The following is a 23839-nucleotide window of genomic DNA, read 5'->3' on the forward strand; positions in this document are numbered from 1 at the left end:
GGCAAGCTGATGCTGATCTAACTTGCCCAGCCTGAGCAACATGAGCTGCTTTTTTGCCAAGTGAAGAGGAGATGGAGCCTGTTCAGTGTCTTTTTATGCTGAATTTCTTTATCCCATAGCAGAGTCACTGTAGAAGTCAGACAGAGCTTGCTTTTCCAAGTAGAGCAAGATTTCAAGTTGTTCCTGGCAAGACGAGGAGAAAGGCTATCAGAATGCTACAGAAATGCTGATTTTTCTGTGATGCTGTTTAGTGTGTACCCTCCAGAGGGAATGCTGGAAAACTTACTCTGAAGCACAGCAGAACCTCAAGCCTAGATTCCTGCTCAAGGCCAAGCTGAGGATTTTAGGTTAGTAAACGAACGTTTGCAAGTAATCCCGAAATACATTGGCAATTGTTACAGACGTAAGGTAAATTTTAATGCACCTTTTCTCGGAGACCCTGTTAATAGCTTAAGGAGAGGTAAGTTTTTTTTTCACAAGAACAGAAATGTAAAGCCCAGCATAAGTTTTTGTTTTTGTTTTTTTTTGGCAGAACTTCAAAGAACTCTGCAGCAAAAAGTAAATGTGACTTTTTTTTAAGTAAAATTATATGTAAAAATCCTTAAAAATTAGCAAAACAGACTTCTACTGGTTTGTTCTCATCAATTAAGGGAATTCTCTCTTAAAAATGGCTCATTATGAAGTAGCTTCTAACATACTAAAGTTTAGTGCTTGGTATGATTGTAACGAACAGGATAGTCTTAAATGTTAGGAAACATTAGGAATGTCTGTTATAACGGTGATGTACTAGCTTAATAGATAAACCAAAGCAAACTGTTCTCTTAATCAATTTTACATCCATGGGCTCATAGAGATTACATAGTACAAGTTTTTTTGTTGGTGTTTTTTTTTCCCTGGCTACTTTTCACAAATGTGTCTCTTAAAGGCCATTTTCTTAAACCTCTTGGTGCAATGACTGTTGTGAAATCAAATTTCAAGCCATGTTGCATCACACTGATTATTCTCTTACCCAGTTTTCTCCAGGCAAAGCAACGTTTTCTCTTTATTTAAGCTGCTATAATGAATACCCTCTACTAATAGACTGAGGTAGAATGGGGAACAGCTTTCAAAGTTGTGGTTCTTTGTTAAATGTGGTAAGAGTTGATGTGTGAGTAAAGTGATTGGCTGCTATTTAATGCTAATGTTGGTTCTGTGAACCAACTGTGGAAACTCAGTCTTTGCCATTTGATTAAAAAGGGAAGAGGTAGATATGGCACACTGTGATCCGAAGTGTAAATCTGTACATCAGTATGATACTTCGAGCCTTGAGTCTCACCAGTAGTTGCTGAAAGATTTTTACTGCTGACTTTCCTCTGGCCCATGTGGTTTAAACTGGAGTCTTCCCCGCACTTGCCAGCCAGTTGTACCCCTTGAAACCAGTGTGGGCTAATCCAAGTCTTGTTAAGATGTCCCAGGGACCTGATTTAAGAGATCCAGCGTACCCTTGGGTGTGAAGAGCGCCTCTTCCTTTTCCATTTATGCTGACACTCCTAACTCAAGCACCAGACTGAGCTTTGTGAAGTTAGGAATAAGTTGTTTTAATTTGCAAGCAACACAGCAGCAAATGTTTTACAAATTGTGAATAAATGAGAGAGTAAATAAATTAATGACACTTGATGTTCTTATTCTGAGACTATCTGATGGGTCTCTCAAGTCAGCTATGTGTCTCTTATTGATAGTGATCATCAGGGTTTCAGGTTTTCTGAAAGCTTGCTTTCTTGATAGGATTTTAAAAAAATATCTTCTACAGGGTCTACATCAGTTTGTTCATTCACTCTGAATCTCCTGTTCCTTTCAAAAGTAGGAGGTGGTTTGGTCACCTTAATATTTAAGTGTATTCTTTCCATTGATGGATAAATATTTCTTTGCTTTACTAGCAATCATCTTGTGCACCGACCTGTCTAATGAATTTTGAGTCAGTGAGCTGTACAAGTTCCTCTCCATCTCCATTTCCTCTAAGTACTTGCATTTCTTACTGAAGAATGCCATCTTTCACTGGTCCTAATGTTATGTACCAAGTTTTCTTTTTTTTGTGTTAAAAAACCATATGTGCTACAAGCCTTTGAATACTCTAGCTGTAGTTCATTACTGGCTTTTGATTGAGACCAGATGTGGTAGCTGTTAACTGCCGAAGGGTGACAAGGGTCTGAGGTGACTTATTTCCAGCCTCTTCTTAGGTAGCCTTAAAAACAGTGACCTTTAATCCCTGCCCGTCATCCAAAACAGTAGAACAGAACAGTGTTCAAATACAGTGATTTTGCTTTGAAAATCAGATGTTTTTTCTCTTAAGTCTCCAGGGATCTGGGGATCTTGAGCCCAGCTGATAAAAGGAATAGAACTGGCCATTTATTATTTTAGCTAATAAAAGAAGATATTGTATATTAGCTTTTTCACATTCCAAGGCACTAGCAGCAGAATGAAGGTTAAAGGCGCCTGATATTCACAATTAAAGAATGGAGTCTTTGTTTTTAGCACAGTATGCAGCTGAGGCATAAGGAATAGGCCAGGAAATGAAAACCAGGTGGCTAGCGTTTGAATTTTTAAGACCAAAGAAATGACCTTCAAAAAAGGATATTTCCTCATTTAATAAAAGTAAGTTAACTATATACAAATATGTCTAATTATTCTGCACGTTGGTTTGCAGATGTCTGTACATGTATCTTGGATTTTCACAGAAAAAAGTGATCAACAGGTTTGTTGTAACCCTGCAGAAACGTAGCCAGAGATTTCTGTAACACTAGGTTCTAGTTAATTTTGACAAGAATGGGAGGTACATAATATCCAGTGAGAAAAGGCAAAAATGTTTGGCTCACTGCAGTATGTAGTAGGCATTCAGTTGCATGTTTGTATTACTGTTAAATATGGCAGTGATAATACTGCTGCTACATGAGACTACCAGTCTTGTGTCAGTATCTTAAAAAAATAAGATCCTGACAATTAAAAATACAAGCATATTTGAGTACATAATTGTTTCACAATTTTCCCTGTTTGTTATGGTATTGTAAATTGTAAAAAATGCAACTATGATAACTTAAACTTAGTTTAAGGCAACTGTAAGGTAAAATGACAGTTTATCATTTAACATGATTACCGTTTTTTCAGGTACAATTTTCACTTAAATCTTAACTGGGGACAACACACTGTACAAATCAGGTTATTTTTGTTCTCTTCGAAATAGTGAACATAACCTTACAGTGACCAGCTATTAAGGTCATTTTATTATCAACACAGCAGAGCAGTTGAAATTGCTATTTAAGGTTTTGCAGAACTCTATACTGCAGCTGTTGTCTCCTGCAGTGGCAGGCTATGTCACAGGCTCTGCTGTTTGCCCAGATGATGCTAGAGAAGTGTATTGGCCCTGGGGTTTCAAGCTACTTGTCCAGCTGTCTGGTGTCTGCAGTGCAGGCCCTGTTGTCGCATACTTTTCTGCAGCAGTTGTTCATATGCTGTGACTCAAAGTGCTTTCAGGTGGTCGCAGAGGAGCTGCTCTTGCAGCGTTCTCCTCCCAGAAACTGGACTTCGTGCTTAGCATCTAAATTAAGGCTAGAGGTGCTTGCAGATGTGCTCTTTTTTGGCCTGTGCAAACTAATGCTTTGTTAAACATGTTCTACAACTTGGTGGCGTTAAGGCAAAGTGTGCTTTTTCTTTCTCTGAGTGTTTGATTCAAAGCCTAGTCTATTTTCATTAGGTAGCATATTTCCAAAAACATTTTTCTTGTCTGTGCTTGTACAGTGCTTTGGGAAGTTGTTGGAAATTTGCTACCACCAGTACGTGTGGTATGGTAGGCCTAGGACAGCAGCTGATCAAAGTTCACACAAGAAACTCTACCTGATTTTTGCTGTGCTGTTTGACTCTAATGTGGTATTCTATTGAAGATGCCAACGATTTTTTTTTTGCCTGCTAAGCTTAATGAGTAAGTCCATCTTTGGCTACATTGCTTCCCTGCTATTCAACACCACCCTACGTCTGTTCTGAATTTGTTGTTTTCTGTGTAAGATTTTAGTGGAAAGTTCCTGCAAAGTTTACAGGAACAAAAATATTTAATTACGGAATACTATATGCCTCTAATTCACTCACTATTTGTAGGAAGCTGCAATTAGTAATTGCATAAGCCATCACATGGTTTATATATAAAGATTGTTCTCTGAATCACTGTCTGGAGGTTGGAGAACAACTTCTCAATATTCATATGCTTACCTTTAATTGCTCATGGGCAAATAAAAAATGTATACATACTCTTGGGTGTGGTTTGCTTTTTCTCTTGATCCCAGTTACAGTTTCTTTCTGTGTAACAGTGTTGAGGTAGCTCTTGGGTGTTTTAGCCATCAGGGACAGGTCTGCAGTACAGACCTGGGAGTTACTGCACTTCTGTATGTCGGTTACTCTCCAGGTGTTAGAGATGGAAGAATGCTGCTCGTGACAGCTTGTCTCTTGCCAGCTCCACATCCTTTGTGATGATGTAGTGATGTGTAACACAGTTGTCCACCCCTCAAAAATCTTTATACATTCGTCTCTTATTTTTCATGTTTGCAATCCCCTCATTTTCCTTCTTCCTGTGATAGTGAAGCTGATTGGTCTGTTTTATTCTCCCTATTATTCACGTAGTCTAGAAAATATTTCAATTTAGTAGCTGTTGAAAATTTAAACATTTATTTGCATCTAGGGGTAATGACTGCAAGCAGGTTAGTAGGTTTCACAGGCAGACATCTGAAAGCCCAGCTGGTGATGTTTGGTGTGGCAGAATGTGGCTTCGGCCATCTTTTAGGACACAGGTCTCCTTCCCTTTCCGGGGCTTGTCCATGTCTCATTGCTAGGATAAGGAGGCTTCTTAGTGTTTCATATCAGCTAAACCAAGTTGCTGGAGTGAACGTGGGCCATCTGTCCTGATCCGGGCTAGTGCAGCTTGCTGTCAGCTATCTTAAGCTGTTAGCAAATCAGTGGTGTGACATGGAGGACTTAGGTAAGGAGTCTCACACTGAACTGCAGACTATTGCGATTAAAACCAGTCTGTCCTACTCGGCACGCTGCTTAGTGGGGAGCGTTCTAGTAATACGGGTGTAGCTTTTCCAGCCTCTCTGACTGCGTCCTCCTCCCTCCTTCCAGGCAAGTCAGTTTGAATCCGTAACAAGCCATTTGGAAAATTACAGCTTCCTCTATAGTCAACACAGTCACGGCATCGCTGAAATACTGTACTGAAACATGTTTCCTGTACTAAAGGAACTGCAAAACCTGCCAAGAAGTGCTGCGTGATATTGGTGAGATTTGTGATGTTATTTATTATATTAGCTACTTGTCTAAGATGTAGATTATTAATAATGGTTAAATCATAGTACTAGTTTATAAGCACAAAATTGGTTTTTAATGTGGAGTAAAAGAACAACAAAAGTATATTGTCATATGTTAACACAGTTTTCTTTGGGGATATCACTGAGTTTTCACCTTGCAGTTTCCCGAAGATAAAGGCTTGACATTTCTGAACTGCATCATTCAGCTCCTATATCTAAACACTGGCTGCTTCGTGGTGCTGTTTTTATACCAGAATGGTGTGTTTTCAATTCTCCCTGTGCTCTAGGATTTAGGGAATTAGATAGGAGCAAGGCAGCTGTACCATCAGCTTAGAAGCCCCAGTGTTTCTGACCCGCTTTATTCTTGTAGCTGTATCTGTGATTATGTCTGGAGATGTTAATAGTGATGTTATCTGGAGCACAGCCATTGACCCGATCTTCTGATCTTGCGAGACAATCTGGGGAGACATCTTCACTCATGCAGAATCTTACAGACGTCCTTGAGGTGCCATGCAAAAGCAGGGCTCATCTGCATAGGCTAAATCCATAGATTTTTATCTTGAAATCAGACACATGTGCCTTGTGTTATTTATTCCACCCTTTGTTGTGTCAAAACATTGTGCAAAGTGTGTGTGTAATAGTATTCAATGCCAAAAGAACTTGAACTGTTTTGCTCTGCATCCTTAAAGGATACTTAGCATTTTTTAACTGTATAGCAAATAGGCACATTGTAGGAGCTCTGAAAGGAGTCTGCAGTGAAAGACAAATCCATTTAAAAGGGATGTGACTGAACTGCAGCAGTTACTTAGCGTTGGGGTCCTGACTTTCATTCCAGGTACCTTGTTCCAACTCACATAAATAGAGGGCAGGTTCCTCAGTTCTTAGAAGGGGAAGTCAGGTTTAGTTAGAAACACTTTATATTTTATTCTGTTGTATCTTTTTCATTTATGTATTGAAGACTCTCAGCAGTTCTTATCCACAAAGGCTGAGTTTTCATAAAGAACATCAAAGGTGAACTGATGTTGATGCTGTTTTTGTAGGACAGAGCACGGTCATGTGCTATCCAAAAAGTCAGTACAAATAAAACCAGTCACCCACAGGATCTTCCTATTTGTGACACTCTGCCTGGGCTTCACCAGTGTCAGTATGTGCTGCGAACTTTGCTAGGATGCATTGTGCAGGCAGTGTGACCATCAGGAAGAACACTATTTCACCAACTGCATTTTTTTTATTGCAGTTAAGGAGGGATTCCTGACTCTATCCTATTTCTCTCCATTCTCTATATAGCTTTAAGAGACACTCCTGAGCTTAAAAAAATTAATTTCATCCCAGAGCACAATAAACCCCCGTCAAAACAATCAATTGTTTATTCTGATGAATGTACGTAATTATTGAAAACGGAGCAACTTCTTGCAGAAATTGAATTTGTATCAAAATCTTACAAAATTCTCCTTCCATTACCTTGTTTGGAAATGAAAAGGGGTTGGGGTAGAGAATGCTTTGTTTTCCTTTTCTTTGGAAACATCCTTATTTGGCATCTGTAAAGCATTTACATTCCCTAGTTCTGGATCAAAGTCCTTTCATGGCTCATGTTACTTATTTCCTTCTTTAACTGAAGCACAGAAAGAAAAATGGTTTTTTCTTCCCTCAGGCTTACATTATAAACCACTATAAAAAATCCCAATTTTTAGCAAGGAGGTAGAAAGAATGAAGAATAAAACATCTCACAAGGTATAATCTAAAGAATCATCAACACACGTGTGCTCCAGAACAAGTGCTGTTGGTAAACACAAGTTTCTCAAGCAGTTATGAAGCATGTGAAGGAAAATTTAGTAAAACAAAGGTAACTGTGCTGCTGGATTTCTGTCATTTCCCCATGTTCCAAAGGTCTGTGCTCTTTGGGGAGGAACTTTGTCCTCTTCAGCCCGTGTTGTGGCTAGTACAGTTGGCCTAGTATTGAGATACAAAATGGACCAGGCTAGCAGTGTTAGAAGCAAAATGCTGTTTTCTTTTATTGTCTGAGTGGCAGGATGGAATCTGGATATCAAAGAACTATTTTTTGATAGAAGAAGACCTCCTCTGAGTCAGCTGTGACACCATCTCATTTTACATTTGCAGGGGAGTGTAGGTAGTTTTGTATCTGAATGCAGAACAAACTCTTTCCAAGTCTGACCCTTCTGTTGATCCAGTGCCCCGAGGAGTCTGGTGTTTCTGCTTGTTTTCAATGCTGTTCTGGCTATTCCTCTGGATTTTTGCCTCTCACATGTGAAACACATGGTACTGAGCCCAGTCAGCTTCTTCCAGTCTGCAGACAAACTTCTAGTCTATGGCCTGTGACCTCAAGCACTGGCTGTCTGCTGTTTCCAAGTATTGCTACAGCAAAAGGGTGTATAACAGCTGTTTCTGATTTATCTTGCAGGAAGAACTTGAATGTTGGTCAGTTTTAGCAGGGCCTATGACTATCTAACTAGCTTGAGGTAAGCCTGTACTACAACACACATACCTTTTGTTTCCCCATACCAGCTTTGTTCTGATCTGTATTTCAGTGTATTCAGATATTTTAATTGGTTTACTTCACAGACCTTCATTCAGCATGTTTCCAGTGTACTGTTGCCTTTCTGTAAAGGGACATACAGTACCACATAGCATGTTATTTATTTAACCATAAAGCAACACAAACAACAATCTGGTAGGCTGATTTGTTTCTATTAGTTTTCATCCTGCAGATCAGAACTTAATCCAGACTTCAGCCTTCCTCCAAAAATAACATTACTGACACCCGCTGTCACATCATTCTCCTCACAGAGCTCTTGGCCACATAACTTCTCTGACAGAAGGGAAAAAACCCTCCCTTTGGATTATGAGCTAAACCCTGACGTTAAAGAGAAAACTACCACAGTGGTGTTTCCTCCTTGGTGGCAACTTCTTGTTAGTTGCTGTATGCTTCCACACCCCCTCTAGTTAAATGCATCCCCAGGGAGAGTATTTCTTGCTTTGTGTGACCTGAAAAATGAAATGTGGTGCTAGCTTTTGGGCACAGTGAAGAATATTGTTGAGTTTTGGAGAAGGGTTCTACTACCAAAACAGTCCCAAATTCTGCCTGGATGTTAGATCTGGTGTTGGACTCCTTAGGTCTTGGTAGAGGCTCAAGCATAGTCCCTATCTCCCTGTCTGCACACTGAAGATGGTTTGTGGATTTCCACCTATTTGAACTTCTGCAGTACTCCCTGCTTTCAATACAATGACTTTGGACCTTGGACAACTGACCTGGTTGTTTCTTTCCAAAATTAATTCTTAGTTAGTAGATTTCAACACTGTTGGAATATGTCCATTGGTGGTGTCCCAACGGCTGTACCTAGTACTAGACAGAAGTGAAGATTAAGCAAGTACTGAGAGGCAAAAAGATCAAACGCATGAAATCTTACTACATTAAAATAATAATGATGTTCTGATGCAGCCGAGATTAAAAGTATTTATGCAATACTGTGTTGTGTTAATCCAATGCTTCAATGAATTGGATCTTGAGGATGGAAATAAAAAAGACTTCAAAGGCTAGGGATTGCGAATAGCTAATTGATACAGGTTACTTAGGTGAAATGAGTATGCAAAGGGAGATTGGTGTTGTGTTTTAAATTGACTGGGGGGTGTATATTTAGCTAACAATGATCTCTTTCTGATTAGTATGACTCATTAGGTAAACACTACTTGTACAACTACCTGATGCTGCGCTGAAAGGGGTACACAGGATGTTTCAATGGGACAGGAATCCTGCCCATGGAGACCATTTGTGCTGAGTTCTTGAAAGGTCAGGCATACTTTAAAGTGTAAGTCAGGAAAATAAGGATTTAGATTAAAACAAAAACAAACAAAAAAAAACTTCAAAGCTGATGAGTCACTTCAGACCATGAATACTGGAAGATACTGCTTTTCGAGTCCAAAGATTGTTGTCCTCATTTGAGAGGGAAAAAGATTTGAACATTTTAAACTCAAACATTGTTACCTTATGCACAAAGAAGCCCTAACAGTACTACTTAACATTTTTTATTCTTCTTTTCATGTTTCCCCTAGAAGATTAATGACACAGGAGATTTAAGAGCTTGCCGACACCCATAGATTGAGTAGGGTTGAGGAGAAGAAAATATTTAAATACTGAACTTCCCTCTTGCTAACTTATTTTTTCCCCCTCATCTTTCTTCCCTTTTTTTCCAATACCTTAGCACCAGTTGGTATGTAGTGTCTGTTTTGGTAAAGAGTCTAGACCTGCAGTTCTGTAGAGCATGGTGACATGTCCAGTGGTGTTTGGTTTTTTTCCCTCCCCCTTTTCTGATGGCAGACTTCAATCAGAATCAAGGAACTTGGTATTTCACAGGACAGGACAGGAGAGTTTAGACCTCTAGATCAAACAAAAATAAGCCAAATCTCAAATCTCTCTTGCATATGAAATACAAGGTAGCAAGAAGCAAAGCCCTTTTTTTCCCCCACTTTGTCCTGTCCTTGCTGCATCCTGTGAAACCATGTCCAAAGCCCTTGTAAATCAATGAGTCTTTCTGCTGATTTAACTGGTTTCTAGAAGAAGCACCAGGATGTGTGACAGATAGAAACTGCAACAAAAGTTTCAGCTGTTCAGGGATGATAAAGATAGGTATGTATTTGCGTTGACCACTAGCATATCACTTTGAGATCTGGGGTCAACCTAATGTTTCCATGTTGTGGTTTAGCCCGGCTGGCAGCCAAACACCACACAGCCGTTCGCTCACCCTCCCCCCTCCCTCTCCGGGATGGGGGAGAGAAATGGGAAAGTGAAGTCTGTGAGTTGAGATAAAGACAGTTTATTAAGACAGGGAAAAGAATAACAATAATAATAATAATAATAGTATTAATAGTAATAATGTGTACGAAATAAGTGATGCACAATGCAATTGCTCACCACCCGTTGACCGATGCCCAGCCTATCCCCGAGCAGCCGGCCCCCCACCCCGGCTAGCCACCCCTATATATTGTTCAGCATGACGTCAGATGGTATGGAATACCCCTTTGGCCAGTTTGGGTCAGCTGTCCTGGGTCTGTCCCCTCCCAGCTCCTGCTGCACCCCCAGCCTGCTCGCTAGCAGGACAGAGCGAGAAGCTGAGAAGTCCTTGGCTTGGTGTAAGCACTGCTCTACAACAATTAAAACATCAGCATGTTATCAGTGCTCTTCTCATTCTAATCCAAAACATAGCACCCTGCCAGCTACTAGGAGGAAAATTAACTCTGTCCTACCTGAAACCAGGACATTCCACTTGTGGTGAAATCCTTTTTTTTGCAGAGACGCATTTCTAGACAAGTGTAACCAGAAAGAAGCTGCCTAGTTGCCTTAATTTTTCACCTGTTTTCCATACCTAGTAGTAGTTGCATGGATATGTCTGCAAGAGAGGTACTTGCTAAGACAAATGGTATGGACACCTCAACATATGGGGGGGTGTTTTTTCCTTTTTGGTTAACATGGCAGAAGGCTGTAATAATTATATGTTCAGCTTCAATTCATAGTTTCCAATTGTATTATATGGTTAATCCTCCCTGTGCATTAACTACTTGGCTGCAAATGTGTAATTAAGAAGTATTTGAAATGGGAGGAGGCCTGTGTATGGATAAGAGGAGGTGCTGCTAAGCTCTCCTCTCCCCTTATCATTGATTCATTTTGTTTGATTTTTATTTTTTTCCCTGTGTAAATACTGAACAAGTAGATCTGGGAGGAAAAATGATGAGAAAAAGAATCTCTCTGGGGTTTGGAGGGGGAATAAAATAAACTTTGTCTGTGAAAATAATTCGTACTAAAGCAAAAGAGAAAAGATGGAGAAGGCAATGACAGGCAGCTTGGAGCACCTCCTGAGGTGACTGCCGGCCCTCCACAATCATCCCCTTGAGATGTAGCAGTGCAGGAGGGGGAGATGGTGACAGCAATATTTAGCTACCATCTCTGGTGTTTCACTTGCCCACTCTCCTGCTGTGGCCTCTTTCCTTTTTGCTGAACGTGTTTGCATTTCCGTTTCAAATCCACAGCTGTATGTTTTTGCCTGTTTCTACCCCTGCAATCTTATAATGATGCTTGTACATTCCTCTAGCCTGACTACCACAGTAGAAGAGGAAGAAAGCACAGTAGGATGTGTATGTGCTGCTGCTAGAGGACAGCCACCAGGTACAGATGAGAGAAGTGCTAGATAGCTGAAGTCGTCATCGGAAAGGGTTAGTCATAAACCTCTTCTGCTAGCAGTCCTGTCTTTCATCCATGCTCAACAGTAGCCAATAAATGCTGTTAAGGGCTATGTTGAGTGTATTTCCTTTAGCTTTCTTCATGAGATGGGTGCCAAACATGCATCCAGGAGTGATCGCACCCTCCATCTGTGAGCAATCATCCTGCTTAAATACAGCAGCAGGCCTCACTCTCGGAGAACAAAACAGCAGGGCTGCTGCTTCTGCTGCTCAGCTGTGCAGGCAGGGCAGGAGCAGGGAGGAGGGTGGTGGTGCAGACTTTTGGCTGCCTTAGTGTGACCACATCCTGTCAGACTGCGGAAACATCAGACTAATGGAGAGATCTGCCTGTCTGAGATGTAGAAGTGCATGTGGGAATCTGGTAGATAATTTGCAGATGCATTTGTATTCCTGCAGGAGGAACAGTGGTGCAGGGAAAGGTCCTGCCCTCTCTCCTGCACTCAGTCTGTTCACGCACTTCCTACTCACGTCCCAGTTCTCCACAGCATTTAAGTACAGTGCAGACAGATTTATTTCAAGGAGGCTGTTTCCCTTTCTTCTGGTGCAGCTCCCAGGCACTGTTTTCCTGATTCTGCATGGAAAGACTAAAGCTGAGTCCATGATGGCAGGGTAACACTCAGAGCAGTAGCCAGTGGCCTTTACCTGCGGTTCTTCCTTGAGCAGTGTCCAAGTGGGAGACTTCCCTTCCATAAACTGCACACTGCAAGACCGGGTTGCCCATCCAGGACCATGCAGGAACATTGTGGTGTGAAAGAGAACTGATATCAAGCCTCCCAAATTGTTAGTGCTCTGACCAAGATTTGTACTATTATACCACGTGAAATTTTCATGTGAGATAACAAAGGATGGATTGTTTATGACAATGCTTAAATTCTGGTCAAGTTGAATGTTAAAACCTGAGCTTTCCTAGGAACTTCACTGAGCCCAAGTGGTATGGGAAAGCCGAGTGCTTTCCTGACAAAATCCTGAATGAGGAAACAGCTTGCTGTGCATGTGTGGCTGCTAAGAGCAAATGATGTTCATCCAGTGTCAGATGGAACTAGAGGAACTTACCTTTTACTGTTTTAAAAAAAAGGGGGGGGGTGGATCTGGGGGCAAGGAAGGCAGAAGCCTTTTATAGCAGGCCAGTATCCTACACAGCCCTACTGTGTTGTGGTCAGTAAATCAAGAAGTCTCAGTCTGGGCAACTGCAAAGTATTTGGGGCAAATTTGCTCCTCCTTGTTTTTGCGCAGAAATTGCCTGAGCATAAAGTTCAAGGCTTCATATTCCTATTTTACTCTTTAAAATAGGGGTGTGTAATGAGGGGTGTGTTTGTCTTTCACAGAAGAGTTTGACTGGATTCACAGAATCCTCTTAGGACTAAGCACAAGCAAGTGGGGAAGAAATGCACCAGCTATCCTCAGAAGGTTTCTTTTGGCTTCCCTGTCAGAGGCCCAGTGTGCTTTTTTTCCTTTCCAAATACAGTTTTAATCCAAGATCACAATCTGGCAATACCAAACATATTTTCATTAAGGCCTATCTTGAAGATACTTATTACTGTCTCTGTATGCAAAGTCAACATAATGCTACAGGTTTGAGAGTTGGAGATGTAGCCATTACTTGGATAATTAGCCCTGGATGGTAATGTTTTGTGTGCCTCTTCTTCCCAGAAAATATAGTTGATCACTCTGCATTGTCTCACATGAAAATATGCTATAAAATTACTGATAGGTACCAGCCAGGGCTAAGAAACAGTTGAAAAAAATAGCTGAAAAAAAAAAAGAGTTGATGCTGCATGGTAAGTCATAAGCCTGTAATGCGGTGATATGATATTTTGTGAACAGGAGAGGAGGATGTTGTACTTTGAGAGAAATCTTGGACGCCTTTGCTGTCTTGGTAGTAACTATAGCACTGCACCCATAAGGGGTGCAAATATCAAAAAGAAAAGCGGTCTGAGCTCAGACAAACCTAACAGCTAAGGGATTCTCTTGCTGCTTTTTCTCCTTTAAAGGACTGATTTATATTAACATAGTCTTGCTGTTAAAATGGAGTTTTTAAAGATAGATGGAGTTGAAATGTGTTGTGATTTGTTATTTTTAATCCCTATCTATAATGATGTATCAGAAGCCTGAAGCTAACATCTGTTTCCTTCTTCGATTATATTTCCTTCCGTAGAAGACAATTCTTGTTTTTAAGTTGCTTTAAGTTGCCCCATTCTGTAATCAAAGGTAAAAGCAAGCAAACACCAACAACAAAAACATAAATCACTGTTATATTGTTTATGTCCCAGGGTAGGGGGGGCATTACTGCACAATCTGATGTGTGGGGAAAATACACTAAACCCAAGCTTGGCCTCTGTGCAAGACAGAGGGAAACGGAATCTTGAATCCTTTTCATTTACGTGTCCTCAGAAAAATCTAATTATCCTGATCACCACCTTTGGAGTGTTTGTAAGTCCTGTTGCTGTGTGTAGACCACTGCTTATACTTAAATGATGTAGACTTGACCTCATCCCCTCAGCGGGGCAGGAAAGAAAATTCCCCCTTTGCGCATTTTTCCTCTGACGTGCTTGGCTCTGGTGCTGGAGTCCCACAGCAGCTCAGGGCTGTGAGTGGAACCGAAGTTTCCCCTGGGTCACTGTGACAGGAAATTTGGATTATGCCCATTTATCCCCTCCTGTTTGACGGGACTCGACAAAAATCGGGACGGGACTTGACAAAAGGGGCTTGTGGGGGCTCCGAGGGCCGCTCAGAGCAGGCCGAGGCCGGCGGCCCAGAGGCGCCGGCTCTCGGCTCCCCCCTTCCTCATCCCGTCGGGCCGGGCCGCAGGTGCCCGGCGCCGCCCCCGAGCGCTGCCGCGCGGGGAGCCCGGGGGCAGCGGGCGCTCGGCGGGAACAAAGGCGGCGGCAGGCGGCGGTGGCGGCGCAGTCCGGCCCGTGCGAGACGTCCCGCCCGCCCCTCCCTGCTTCCTGGGCCGGGCCGGGCGAGGCGGCCCCCGCGCCCCTGCCCCCGCCCCGCCGGCGCGGAGCGGAGCGGAACAGAACCGCCGCAGCGACAGCGGCGCCCGTCGCGGGAGCTGCATGTGCGCCGCGGCAGCGGAGGAGGAGGAGGAGGATGGCTGTGCTCAAGCTTGCCGACCAGGTGGGCACGGGGAGCGGGCCCCGGGGCGCCTTGCGCCGAGCCGCGGAGGGCCTGCGCCGGCAGCGGGGCGGAGGCGGGGCGGGAGGCCCCCGGCTCGGCTCGGCCCGGCCGACCGACCCCGGGGCAGGGAGAGGCGGCAGCTCGGCTATCGGAGCTCAACGCCTTTAAAGCGTTCAGCCCGGCGGTATGCCGGCTGGCGAGCCCTGGTTTGGCCGCGTTGCTCGCTCTGCGTGTTTTAATCCGGTTTTGTTTTAGCGCGCCCCGCCGATAATCTGCAGCGTGGGGGTCCCGCAGGCGTCGGACCTCCCTGTCGGACGGTCCCGCACCCCTTGCTCCCGTATCGCGAGCCTCCCTCGCAGCCTGCCCGTGCTCTCCTAAGAAAATCCTCCATAAAACCTCTTTCTAAGGCATTGGAAAGAGGTTTGAAATGAAAAAAGGATCAGGCTGCTCCTAAAGTAAAAGCAGCCCTGCGTGGCTGAGCACTATCTACAATGCGTTTTCATGCGCAGAAGGCTGTCTCCTGACGTGTCCCTCTGACATCCTCATCTTCAGATGTGGTGCCTACAGCTGGCAAAGAAAATGTTTCACCCTGCGGGGCTTTGGCGTCCTGCGGTGCTCAGGCTGAGTCTCGTAAATGAGGAGGTTTGGGTAGGTTCTCCCTGTTGATAATCCAAGCTGTAAGCATTAATATTAAAAATACGTATGTTATGGAAGGCTGAAATTGTACCATTTTAGTGCTTCTTGTGTTTAATGAAGTCCTTGATTTTACTGCCTTTAGAATTTTTAACCTTTAGCTAAAAATTTTGCAGCAAGGATTTTGCTGCAGCAGTAGAAGTCAAAACAGATTTAAGCCAAGTGGATCATGTCTTGATGAAATCTGTATTGCCATAAAAAGCAACAGCAAGCTGTCATCCTAGTGTTTGCCCTCCTGTTCTCTTCTGGCCACCCTTGAAGATGAGGGGTGAGGCTCCTTCGAGCTGCTGTTGCGCCCCTGCAGCACGCTTGCCTTGGGGATACTCGATATCTTGGTGGTTGCTTGCGGTGGTTCCTGGTCAGGCTGTGCCCTGAGAGGCGATATGACAGGCTGCTAGTTTTTCTTTGCAGGTACCTGTCTGCTGTTGTTTACCAAGGGATATACTGGTCCGTCTGTGCTCTTCCTACTGGATCTCTTGCGATTTTTTTTCCTCAGTTTCTTCACTAGATCTTCTTTTACTTCTGAGGGACTGGAGGAGTGGGAGGACATGTTCAAAGCTGGCTGTGGCACTTCCTCTAAAACTGGGCCCACAGGTTCATGTGTGTCTGTTCCTGTGTGTTCAGAGCTGTAGGCGCAGAGCCCACGGCAGCTCGAGCAGCTGTAACCAAAGTGTCAGTGCCACACAGCCTGCAGCGGTTGCACTGTGCGGGTGAGGCCAAGCTGGGCTTCTTATCTACCTCAGGTTTGAAGAGCATTGTCCTCAGGCTGGTGCCCTTCTCACCAAAAGACACGTGGTAGCAGCTGTCCCACGTGTTTAAAGATAGACACAGGTGAAACAGAGGTGAAGCTGGTACGAAGAACGGCATGCTTGGCAAGCTCTGTGTTCCTGTGACAACCCCTGCCTGCGCTCAGACTTGCTGAGGCTACAGGAACAGGCTCCTTCTGCCTTTCTTCCTGCTCTTGAGTATCAAGTCAATTGTGGCAGTGATAACTCGCAGCGATTCAGGAAGCGGTTTCCTTTTGCTTAAACACAAGAGACCACAGCAGTCTGTGCTGTCTCCTGCAATGAGGATTGCAGTGTGTAGGACACTGGACAAGGCATAGCTGCCATGGTTGCGACCTGGACTGCTGTGAATGCAGGCTGGTGTTTTGTGTGCTTAGTGTGCAGCCTGTTCAGGTCGTGTTTGCGATGCTCAGGGGAAGTTGACTCTGAAACCAAGAGTTCCTCTCTGCCTCTGATTGTGATTTCTGTAGCACACGCTTTCTTCTGGCTCCATGATGTTCTCTCACAGGGAGGAGAGGCTTGTGTAGAAGACTAGAGAACCCCACACTGAGAGTTTAAGCATATTTCTCCAAGTAACCTGTTTACTCCTCATCTTCATTCTTGCTTTCTCTTACCAATGGCATCTAACAGCACACAGAGCCTCCAAACAGAAGAGAAACTAATCACAGGCTTTGAAGAAAGGTAGACTTCCATTATTGCTTCTTTTCTGGTACTGCTGAGAGGTGTTAAGGTATTGCTGTGCTTAAACCTCCAAAGAGATTAGCATCTCTATCTGTTTGGCTGCATTCTGTCCTTAGGCAGGAGAGCTCAGTTTCAGACTTTAGTATTTTTCATATGGTGCATGTAGGTTACTTGAATTTGTTTCCAAGTGATTGCAATTGCTAGCTCATTAGTTGTGCCATGAGAAACCCTTAAATCTTTTAACCACAGGAAGTGCATTTCTACCATTATTCATTTCTGCATGAACTTCCTCCAGGACTCTATCTTCAGTAACCCCCCAATAGTAATTTCTGAATGTTAAGGTGAAACAACCTGAAACAAGTCATAATTGTTAGCATTTTAATCTTTGTATTGATGTGTCTGTGCAGTTGTAACAGTTCTAAATATTCCCATTGTCATATAAAAATACTGTGAAACTTACTCTAAATCATAAAACTTTTATATATTTTTTTCTCACCATCTCTGTAGTGAATGTTGATTACAGCAGCATATGAATTGCTTTAAGGACTAAATATATATATATATATTTATTTATTTTCAGGTCTAAGAGTTAATTCTGTGTTGCTCCCCACCCAGTTTATTGGTTGCACCTTTTTCATTTTGATAAACATCTGTGTTTTATAATATGTGAGGATGCAGCTGTATGTGATAAAAGCCTTTGTGTGTAAGCTGGAGTTCATAATGAGCAGAAAATGAGTGTTTCAACAAATGGGTGGCCGGAGACTTTCAGGCGGAAGCTTCACTGGCACATCTCGAGCCTGGCTCTGTGGACAAGATGATGGGGCATGAAAAAACCTTGCTGTGCTCCCTCAGGGGTTGGCTGAGGAAAGTTTCTTTCTTTTGCTCTTTGTTCGTGGCTGTGTTTTGCATTGCCATTTCCTCCTCCTCGCAAGTCTCCTTTCCCTTTACCAAAACTGTCTGAGGGTATCACTTGTTTTTCTGAATTTTGTGACTGCTTTTCAAGCAGCTGTTGTTGCCTGGATCTGCCCCTGAGCAGCCGTGGCTGGGGTGTTTCCCACCACAGGTCTCCCTGCTTGCACTTCTCACACGGCTTGTTCTTAATTGCTCATGTTTGCATCAAGTAGCTTAGTTTCTTGAGAATCATTTCTGCATTCGCCACGTGCAGACTTTTCAAGGGAAAGCCTATTAGCTGAAGTCCTGCTGAATGTGCTTTTAATCTTCAGGGTTTCCACCGATGATTTTGGACGGCAAATACACACACAATTGCTTCTGTCAGCACTCTGCTGAGAGGGTAAAATCTCTTAAAGTATTTCTCAAGGTAAACTCCTGCGAGTTAGCTTTTGGAAAAATACTGTGGAGGAATCTAAATTTCTGTGGCTTCTCTGTCTCGTTTCCACGTGTGCCTTACCAGCGCAAGCGCACCTCACAGGACTGTGGCCCTGTCTGTGAACCTGAGGGCTGTCTCTGTAGCTACCTCCCGCTGTCAGCTCGAAACTGGCCAGGTTGCTCTGTGGTGAAGTAGTTATGTCTGATTTAGGATGCCAGTGCTCGGCCTGGCTCACCTTCGGGCCTGGCGCCGTGTCAGGGCAGCGGTGCGTGGAGCAGCCCCTGTCTGCTTATCCTGGTGGCTGTTGGAGGCTGATGCAAGCTCTGCCCTGCCTGGGTGCTGCTTGTGGCCACACGTGTTCACGTGGGAAATGCGTCGTTCTGTCTTTGGAAAGCACCGGGTATCTTTTCTGTGAACAAAAATATGAAGTTACATAAAGATGAAGTCGGTGTAGCTGCTTTTAAGAGATGCAGCGCTTGGTGCATTTATGCCTGAATTCAGTGGGACGCTCGCTGTAGATTTGAGACAGGCCTTGACCCAGTGCACCTGGGGGTCCAAATTTCCTGTCACTTCAGTTTCACCAGCTCAGGCCCCATGTATAGAAAACAACGATAATTTTTAGGTTACCCTTTCAAGCGTGTGTAAGGGTAATGAAGCCCAGCTAAATGGTGTGTGCACCGAGGCTGCTATTAGCTGCAAAACCTCATCCTGTCTCCAGGTATTTTGCCTGTTGTCCTTGGTTGCTGAAAGCAATGCAGTGTGACTGGAACTGAAAGGACCATTTCTCTCCCTTTCCCAAACGCTTTCCTGTCTTTGACAGTTCTCACTGACCATCAGGATCCTTTTTATTATGGTCGCAGAGAAACAGCATTAAACAGATGTTTAAAATGATTTTAAACAGATGTCAGAAATCATAAAAATCGCCTGGGTAGAGGCTGGACTTGATCCGAACACACTTAAAACAAAATGAGTACAACAGTAACAAATAATCTTCTAACAAAGCTGATTACATTTCCAAATGTGTGCGTTTTAAAATAAAAAGCTTTGGAAAATTCCTGGCCTTGCTTAGAGGTGTGGGCAGGGTGGGTGCTGCTGCCTCACAGGTGGCCGTGGAGCTCTGACACGTTTCATGTCTGGCCCTCTTCAGACGGGGGGAAAGAAACTTTGAGTCCCCAAAGAGAGGAAGGTGCAGAGCTGGAAAGGAAGCTGCTTGCTTTTTTTGGTCATGGCTTATGAAGTATCATTTTCAGATGGCTTCGTAGCTTGTTTTGAGGTAAATTTTTATCAGGAGGGTCCTGGAGTCGTGCACTGTGCTCACGTCTATTGTATATTTTTCTGTAGAGGAGAAACCCTCCAGAAGTGTGGTAAAGCTGTGAGGATTTTGTGATGCTTACACTGAGATGCCTGGGCTGCCTTGAGGGTGTGTATATATGTGCCTGTCACGTGAAAATGTTAGTTGTGCCCGAGTTGTGGATGGTGCCCAGCAGAATCTGTCCTCGCATGCACCTGAGGCGCGGTGCCTGCGGTGTGGCTGAGGTGATCATGATCCTGGCTTGAGGCTGGGCCGATGATTTTGGCGCCCACGCTGGAGCCAACTGCTGTCACTGGGTAGGGTCTTCAGCCACTGCTGTTGCTCACAGCCTGGTCTTGGGGGCAAACCACAGGCAGCCAGCAAAGAAAATGGTCATGTAGCTGCATGTGGGGTTTCTGGGAGCCTGCGTACCCCAGGGCCTGCCTGTTGGTTGCTGGAGTGGCCAGAGGCCCGAGACGTGGGGAGGGTTGTTGAGAACAGTACATCTCGGACCGCTCCTTTGAAAAACCAGCCCTTTGGTCTTTAAAAGCTGCTGTTTAGGCTGTCTGCAGGCTTGGGCAGATATTGTACACAGTAAGTCAGCATATTGTGGTTTTTTTTTTTTTAACCTTTTTATCGCTTTTTAATCCCCGTTGACTAGAACTTTTTTTCTTTTCTCTGATACTAATACTGGTTTTAGTGTCATCAGGTGCCTACAGGAGCCAGGTATTATAGGTATAAGCCTATATTAGGCCAGCATTTAAAGGTACATTTTGACAACATTGACCATATAATAGGATTTTTATTCCTTCTCTTCCACTTGAACCCACTGCTTCACATACTGCTGCATGTGTACATGTATGTTGCAAAATGTATGGGTGAGCTAAACTTACTAGCAGAACATGATTTTTGTCATACCTCTGTATTTTAACTATTTTGTTTAGATGCTTTAAGAGCTAGAAAAGTTGCATTTTCAGGTGTTTCAATTTTTAAACTATTTTTTTTTTCAAAAGTACGTATATGACTTTAGTCACTTTTTTGTTAGCTGCAAAGCCTGGACTAAATAGTTCCCACAGTTGGTGGCTGTGGCTTCAGCCTTGTTTTAATTGCTGCACTAGGAACATGTAGCAGCATGATCCTGGAGCCCTTCAGCCTGGTGATGGGTGGGAATCAAAGCATTACAAAATTACATTTAAAATAAGGGAAATTATTTTGCAGTTTTATCTGAGGGTTTGAGGTCATTATTGAAGTTTGCAAGGAGTTGGTCAACAAATTACAGCATTTAGCTGTGGCTAGGTAACTGTGACATTCTGAAAAAGTGCGTGCTTTTTGATGACAGACATTTGCATATGTGTTGCTTTTGGGGGAAGAAAAAGTCGTCCCAGGCTGCAGATGTACAGCCAAAAATGGAGGGTGCTTAATGTGTTTTTGCCTTGCGATGCTAAATCTCCTAGCCTAACGTAAGCTTGTCTGGTCGATGTTTGTACTTTGTGTTATGAGTTGTTTTTATGTACGGACATGCATTTTTGTGCTTGAATTATTTGTAATAGCTTGCTTTCGAATTTTAAAGGAATGCTTGGGGAGAATGCCCTTGCAAAGCTCCTACTTCCTCCCTGCAGCTGCATGCTACTGCATCTTTATGAGGAAGTAAGTAAAACCATAGTGGCTGACTTCTGCACGGTCTTGACAGATGTACCTGATTGGATCTATTTGCTGTGCCGAGGCTTTAGCTTTTTTTTTTTTCATAAAGAAGTTGGTTTCTCAAGAAAAAAACCTTTCACTATTAAATGATGTACATGTAGGATTGCTCCAAGGCCACGTCTTGATATCTAATGATGCAACGTCTGCAAATGATCACTAGCACTAGCGATGAATAATTTGGTGTTTAAACATTGCTATTTCTATTCTGGCATATTTTGTGATCTCAACATGACATATTTTTGTCCCTCCCCTTGTGTTGCAGGCTTTACAATTTTAGAGACTTGTTGCTTGATCTTTTGTCCATGCAAAGACTTTGAGCAAAATAATTCTGTGGTGCCTCCTGAATTGCATACCTGTGTCTGATGTCTCTATAAACAAAGTATTAGTAGCAGTAGAGAGCTTGTAACTTGAAGAAATTAAATAGTTAAAAGGTAGAAATCAAGTATTGCTAACCTCATGAGCTATTTTTTCTTGTTTGGACAAGGTATAAACTAAAGAGCAGTTGCTCTGTTAGACACGTAAATATTACAGAATCCTGTCTGGGAAAGGAAACTTCTATGAATGTCAGTCAGCTTTTGTATACGTTTCTTCATTAATAATGTAGGCAATACCGTTCTGATGGAGAACCTGGCCCATTTCATCGTAACATCGTTCTAACACGACGAGCTCCTTGCCTGTCTGAGGTGAAAGGGCTGCAGGTTGCCTTCTGACATCTCTTCTTCAGACCAAGTTCTGCTTTTGGCTGCGTTGACTCCCGACTGACTTTGCAGGAGTGTGGGGAAGCTGCTTCGCTCTTACAGCAACATGCTGGTAGCAGCACCTGCGTTGCTGTCCTTCTGTGTATAAAGTTCATTTTTCCTGTGCTTATAATAGGTGGGCAACGTGTCCTTTTCACCAGTGTTTTCATTCTCCCCTTCCTAACTGTGTGCGCTTGTGCCAGTAGCAAAAGGTGGGATTTGGAGGCTGGAAGCCTGTGATATTATCCAGTAAAACACTGGTTTGATCAGTGTGTTCTTTAGTTGCTTAACATGCCATGGGTAAAAAATGAGAGAACAAAGGCCTGAAATACCCCATATTGTCTTTGTGCTTCCAGCTGCTTTAATGTGCTTGCCAATGTGACATGCAGCATTTATCTCCAATTTAAAATCAAGAGAGGGACTTATTTAGTCATTGACTCCAGGAAAGTTTCCAAAAAGCTCTACCAGCCACGTGAGTGCAGTGTGCCAGAGCCTGCGAGCATCCCTCCTGCCTGAGAGGAGTGTGCTTAGGTGAGCGGTCCAGCTGCCTCCCGCTTGGTGGGAATCGTGCCCAGCATGAGGAAATGTCTTTGTTTTAATGTAAACGAGCCCTGATCCTTTAGGGAAGTGTGTAATCCCGCTCATCTGTTCAGGGGTCGTGGCCCTGTTTCTGGTGGTGCTTTATGCAGATGGAGCCTGTGGCTCACTGTGCCCTCGGCTGAAGGCAGGTCTGAGGTGGTGCAAAGCTGCCCTGCCAAGGTGGCTTTGGAGTGGTGGGTTGGGAACAGGGAGGCTGCAGCCAAGACCCCAAGGGAGGCGTGGAGGAGACGGGTGACATACCTGGGTGGGACAGAGAGCACTGTCGGGAGGAGGTCGTCATCCCGATTTGCAGCACAGGGCTGGGTGTGGAGAGATTCTGTGAGCAAGTTCAGTCTGAGAGCACAGCAGGTGACAGAACAAGAACCAAATCCTGATTTACTTCTTTCCGTGGCTGAATCACAGCGGTGCCCTTCCTCCCTGCACATTGTTTTAGTGCTGTTTATGCTGCGTGGGCTGATGCCAGTCTTAGGATGTTGCAAGATGAGAAATGAACGGTGACACGCAGTTTCATAGCACACTGTTAGTGAACATTTTGTTTAGATATTGGTTCTATAATGTGTGAAATAGGCATTGGTGCTGCTTAAGAGAAAGTGCTCTGTTAGGAAATGGTTTCTAGGTCACCTGGTAGGTTAAGGTTTATTCTGGCTGATTGCAGTGGGTGGCTGCCTTGGGTTGCTAATCTTGTGTCATAGGCTTAGCATTGTATCTGGCCGTGCAAATGGTAAAAATGAGATCAGCCTGTTGTGTATTAGCGCCACTTCTGTAGACTAAATGTGTGACGCTTGGCCACAGCATGGACATAAAGCTGGGTGGGTTCAGAGAAATGGAGATAGCCTTCCAAATTCAAGCAAGGAAAACTTGCTGTAAGTGGATGAAGTGGTGCTCTTGGGTGCGTTCACACAAGGTCCACTTCATGTCAGGCTGAAACTGGGCAGTTTCCTTACTAAGTTTTGCTTATTATTTGTCAGTATTTACATACATATAATCTACCTTCTAAGCAGAAGAGGGTGCTCCTTTTAGAAGTGTTTTTGTGAAGACCAGTGAACTTGTGCCTCACACCTGCTACCCAGAGGAGTAATATTTCTTCTCTAAAATGGAGCAAATTGGGCTGAACAGATTTGTCCTCCTCCACAGAGGACTGTTAGCTGGGATAGCTGGTTGCAGCGTGCCTTGCTGCTACCCTCTTCCAACAGGCCTGTGCACAGGCTTTATGTTAATCAGGGATCACATTTACAATCTTCTGGTTCTAGTTCCTGGTAATGTTTGTGCATCTTTAATGGGTTCTTATGACTATATTGTGCCCTCTGAGGCAGGTGTGTGGTTTACCAGAG

At 43.6% G+C, this 23839-nt stretch overlaps 1 protein-coding gene across 7 annotated transcripts in view; it reads left to right on the top strand.

Annotated features, from left to right (window-relative positions):
* The first annotated feature begins 14529 nt into the window (after positions 1-14529).
* ANKRD44 (ankyrin repeat domain 44) overlaps positions 14530-23839 on the top strand; it is a 135134-nt gene continuing 125824 nt past the window's right edge. For 5 of the 7 annotated variants that reach the window (XM_035565714.2, XM_050711373.1, XM_035565723.2 and 2 more), the window contains exon 1: positions 14564-14693. In XM_035565714.2, the coding sequence (XP_035421607.1) occupies positions 14667-14693 (27 nt within the window). In that variant the 5' untranslated portion in view covers positions 14564-14666. Of the gene's footprint in view, positions 14694-23839 lie in introns of all 7 variants that reach the window. The other 2 variants (XM_035565732.1, XM_035565739.1) reach the window with 1 other exon arrangement.

This window comes from Cygnus atratus, chromosome 6 (genome assembly GCF_013377495.2).
Source record: "Cygnus atratus isolate AKBS03 ecotype Queensland, Australia chromosome 6, CAtr_DNAZoo_HiC_assembly, whole genome shotgun sequence".
NCBI lineage: Eukaryota > Metazoa > Chordata > Aves > Anseriformes > Anatidae > Cygnus > Cygnus atratus.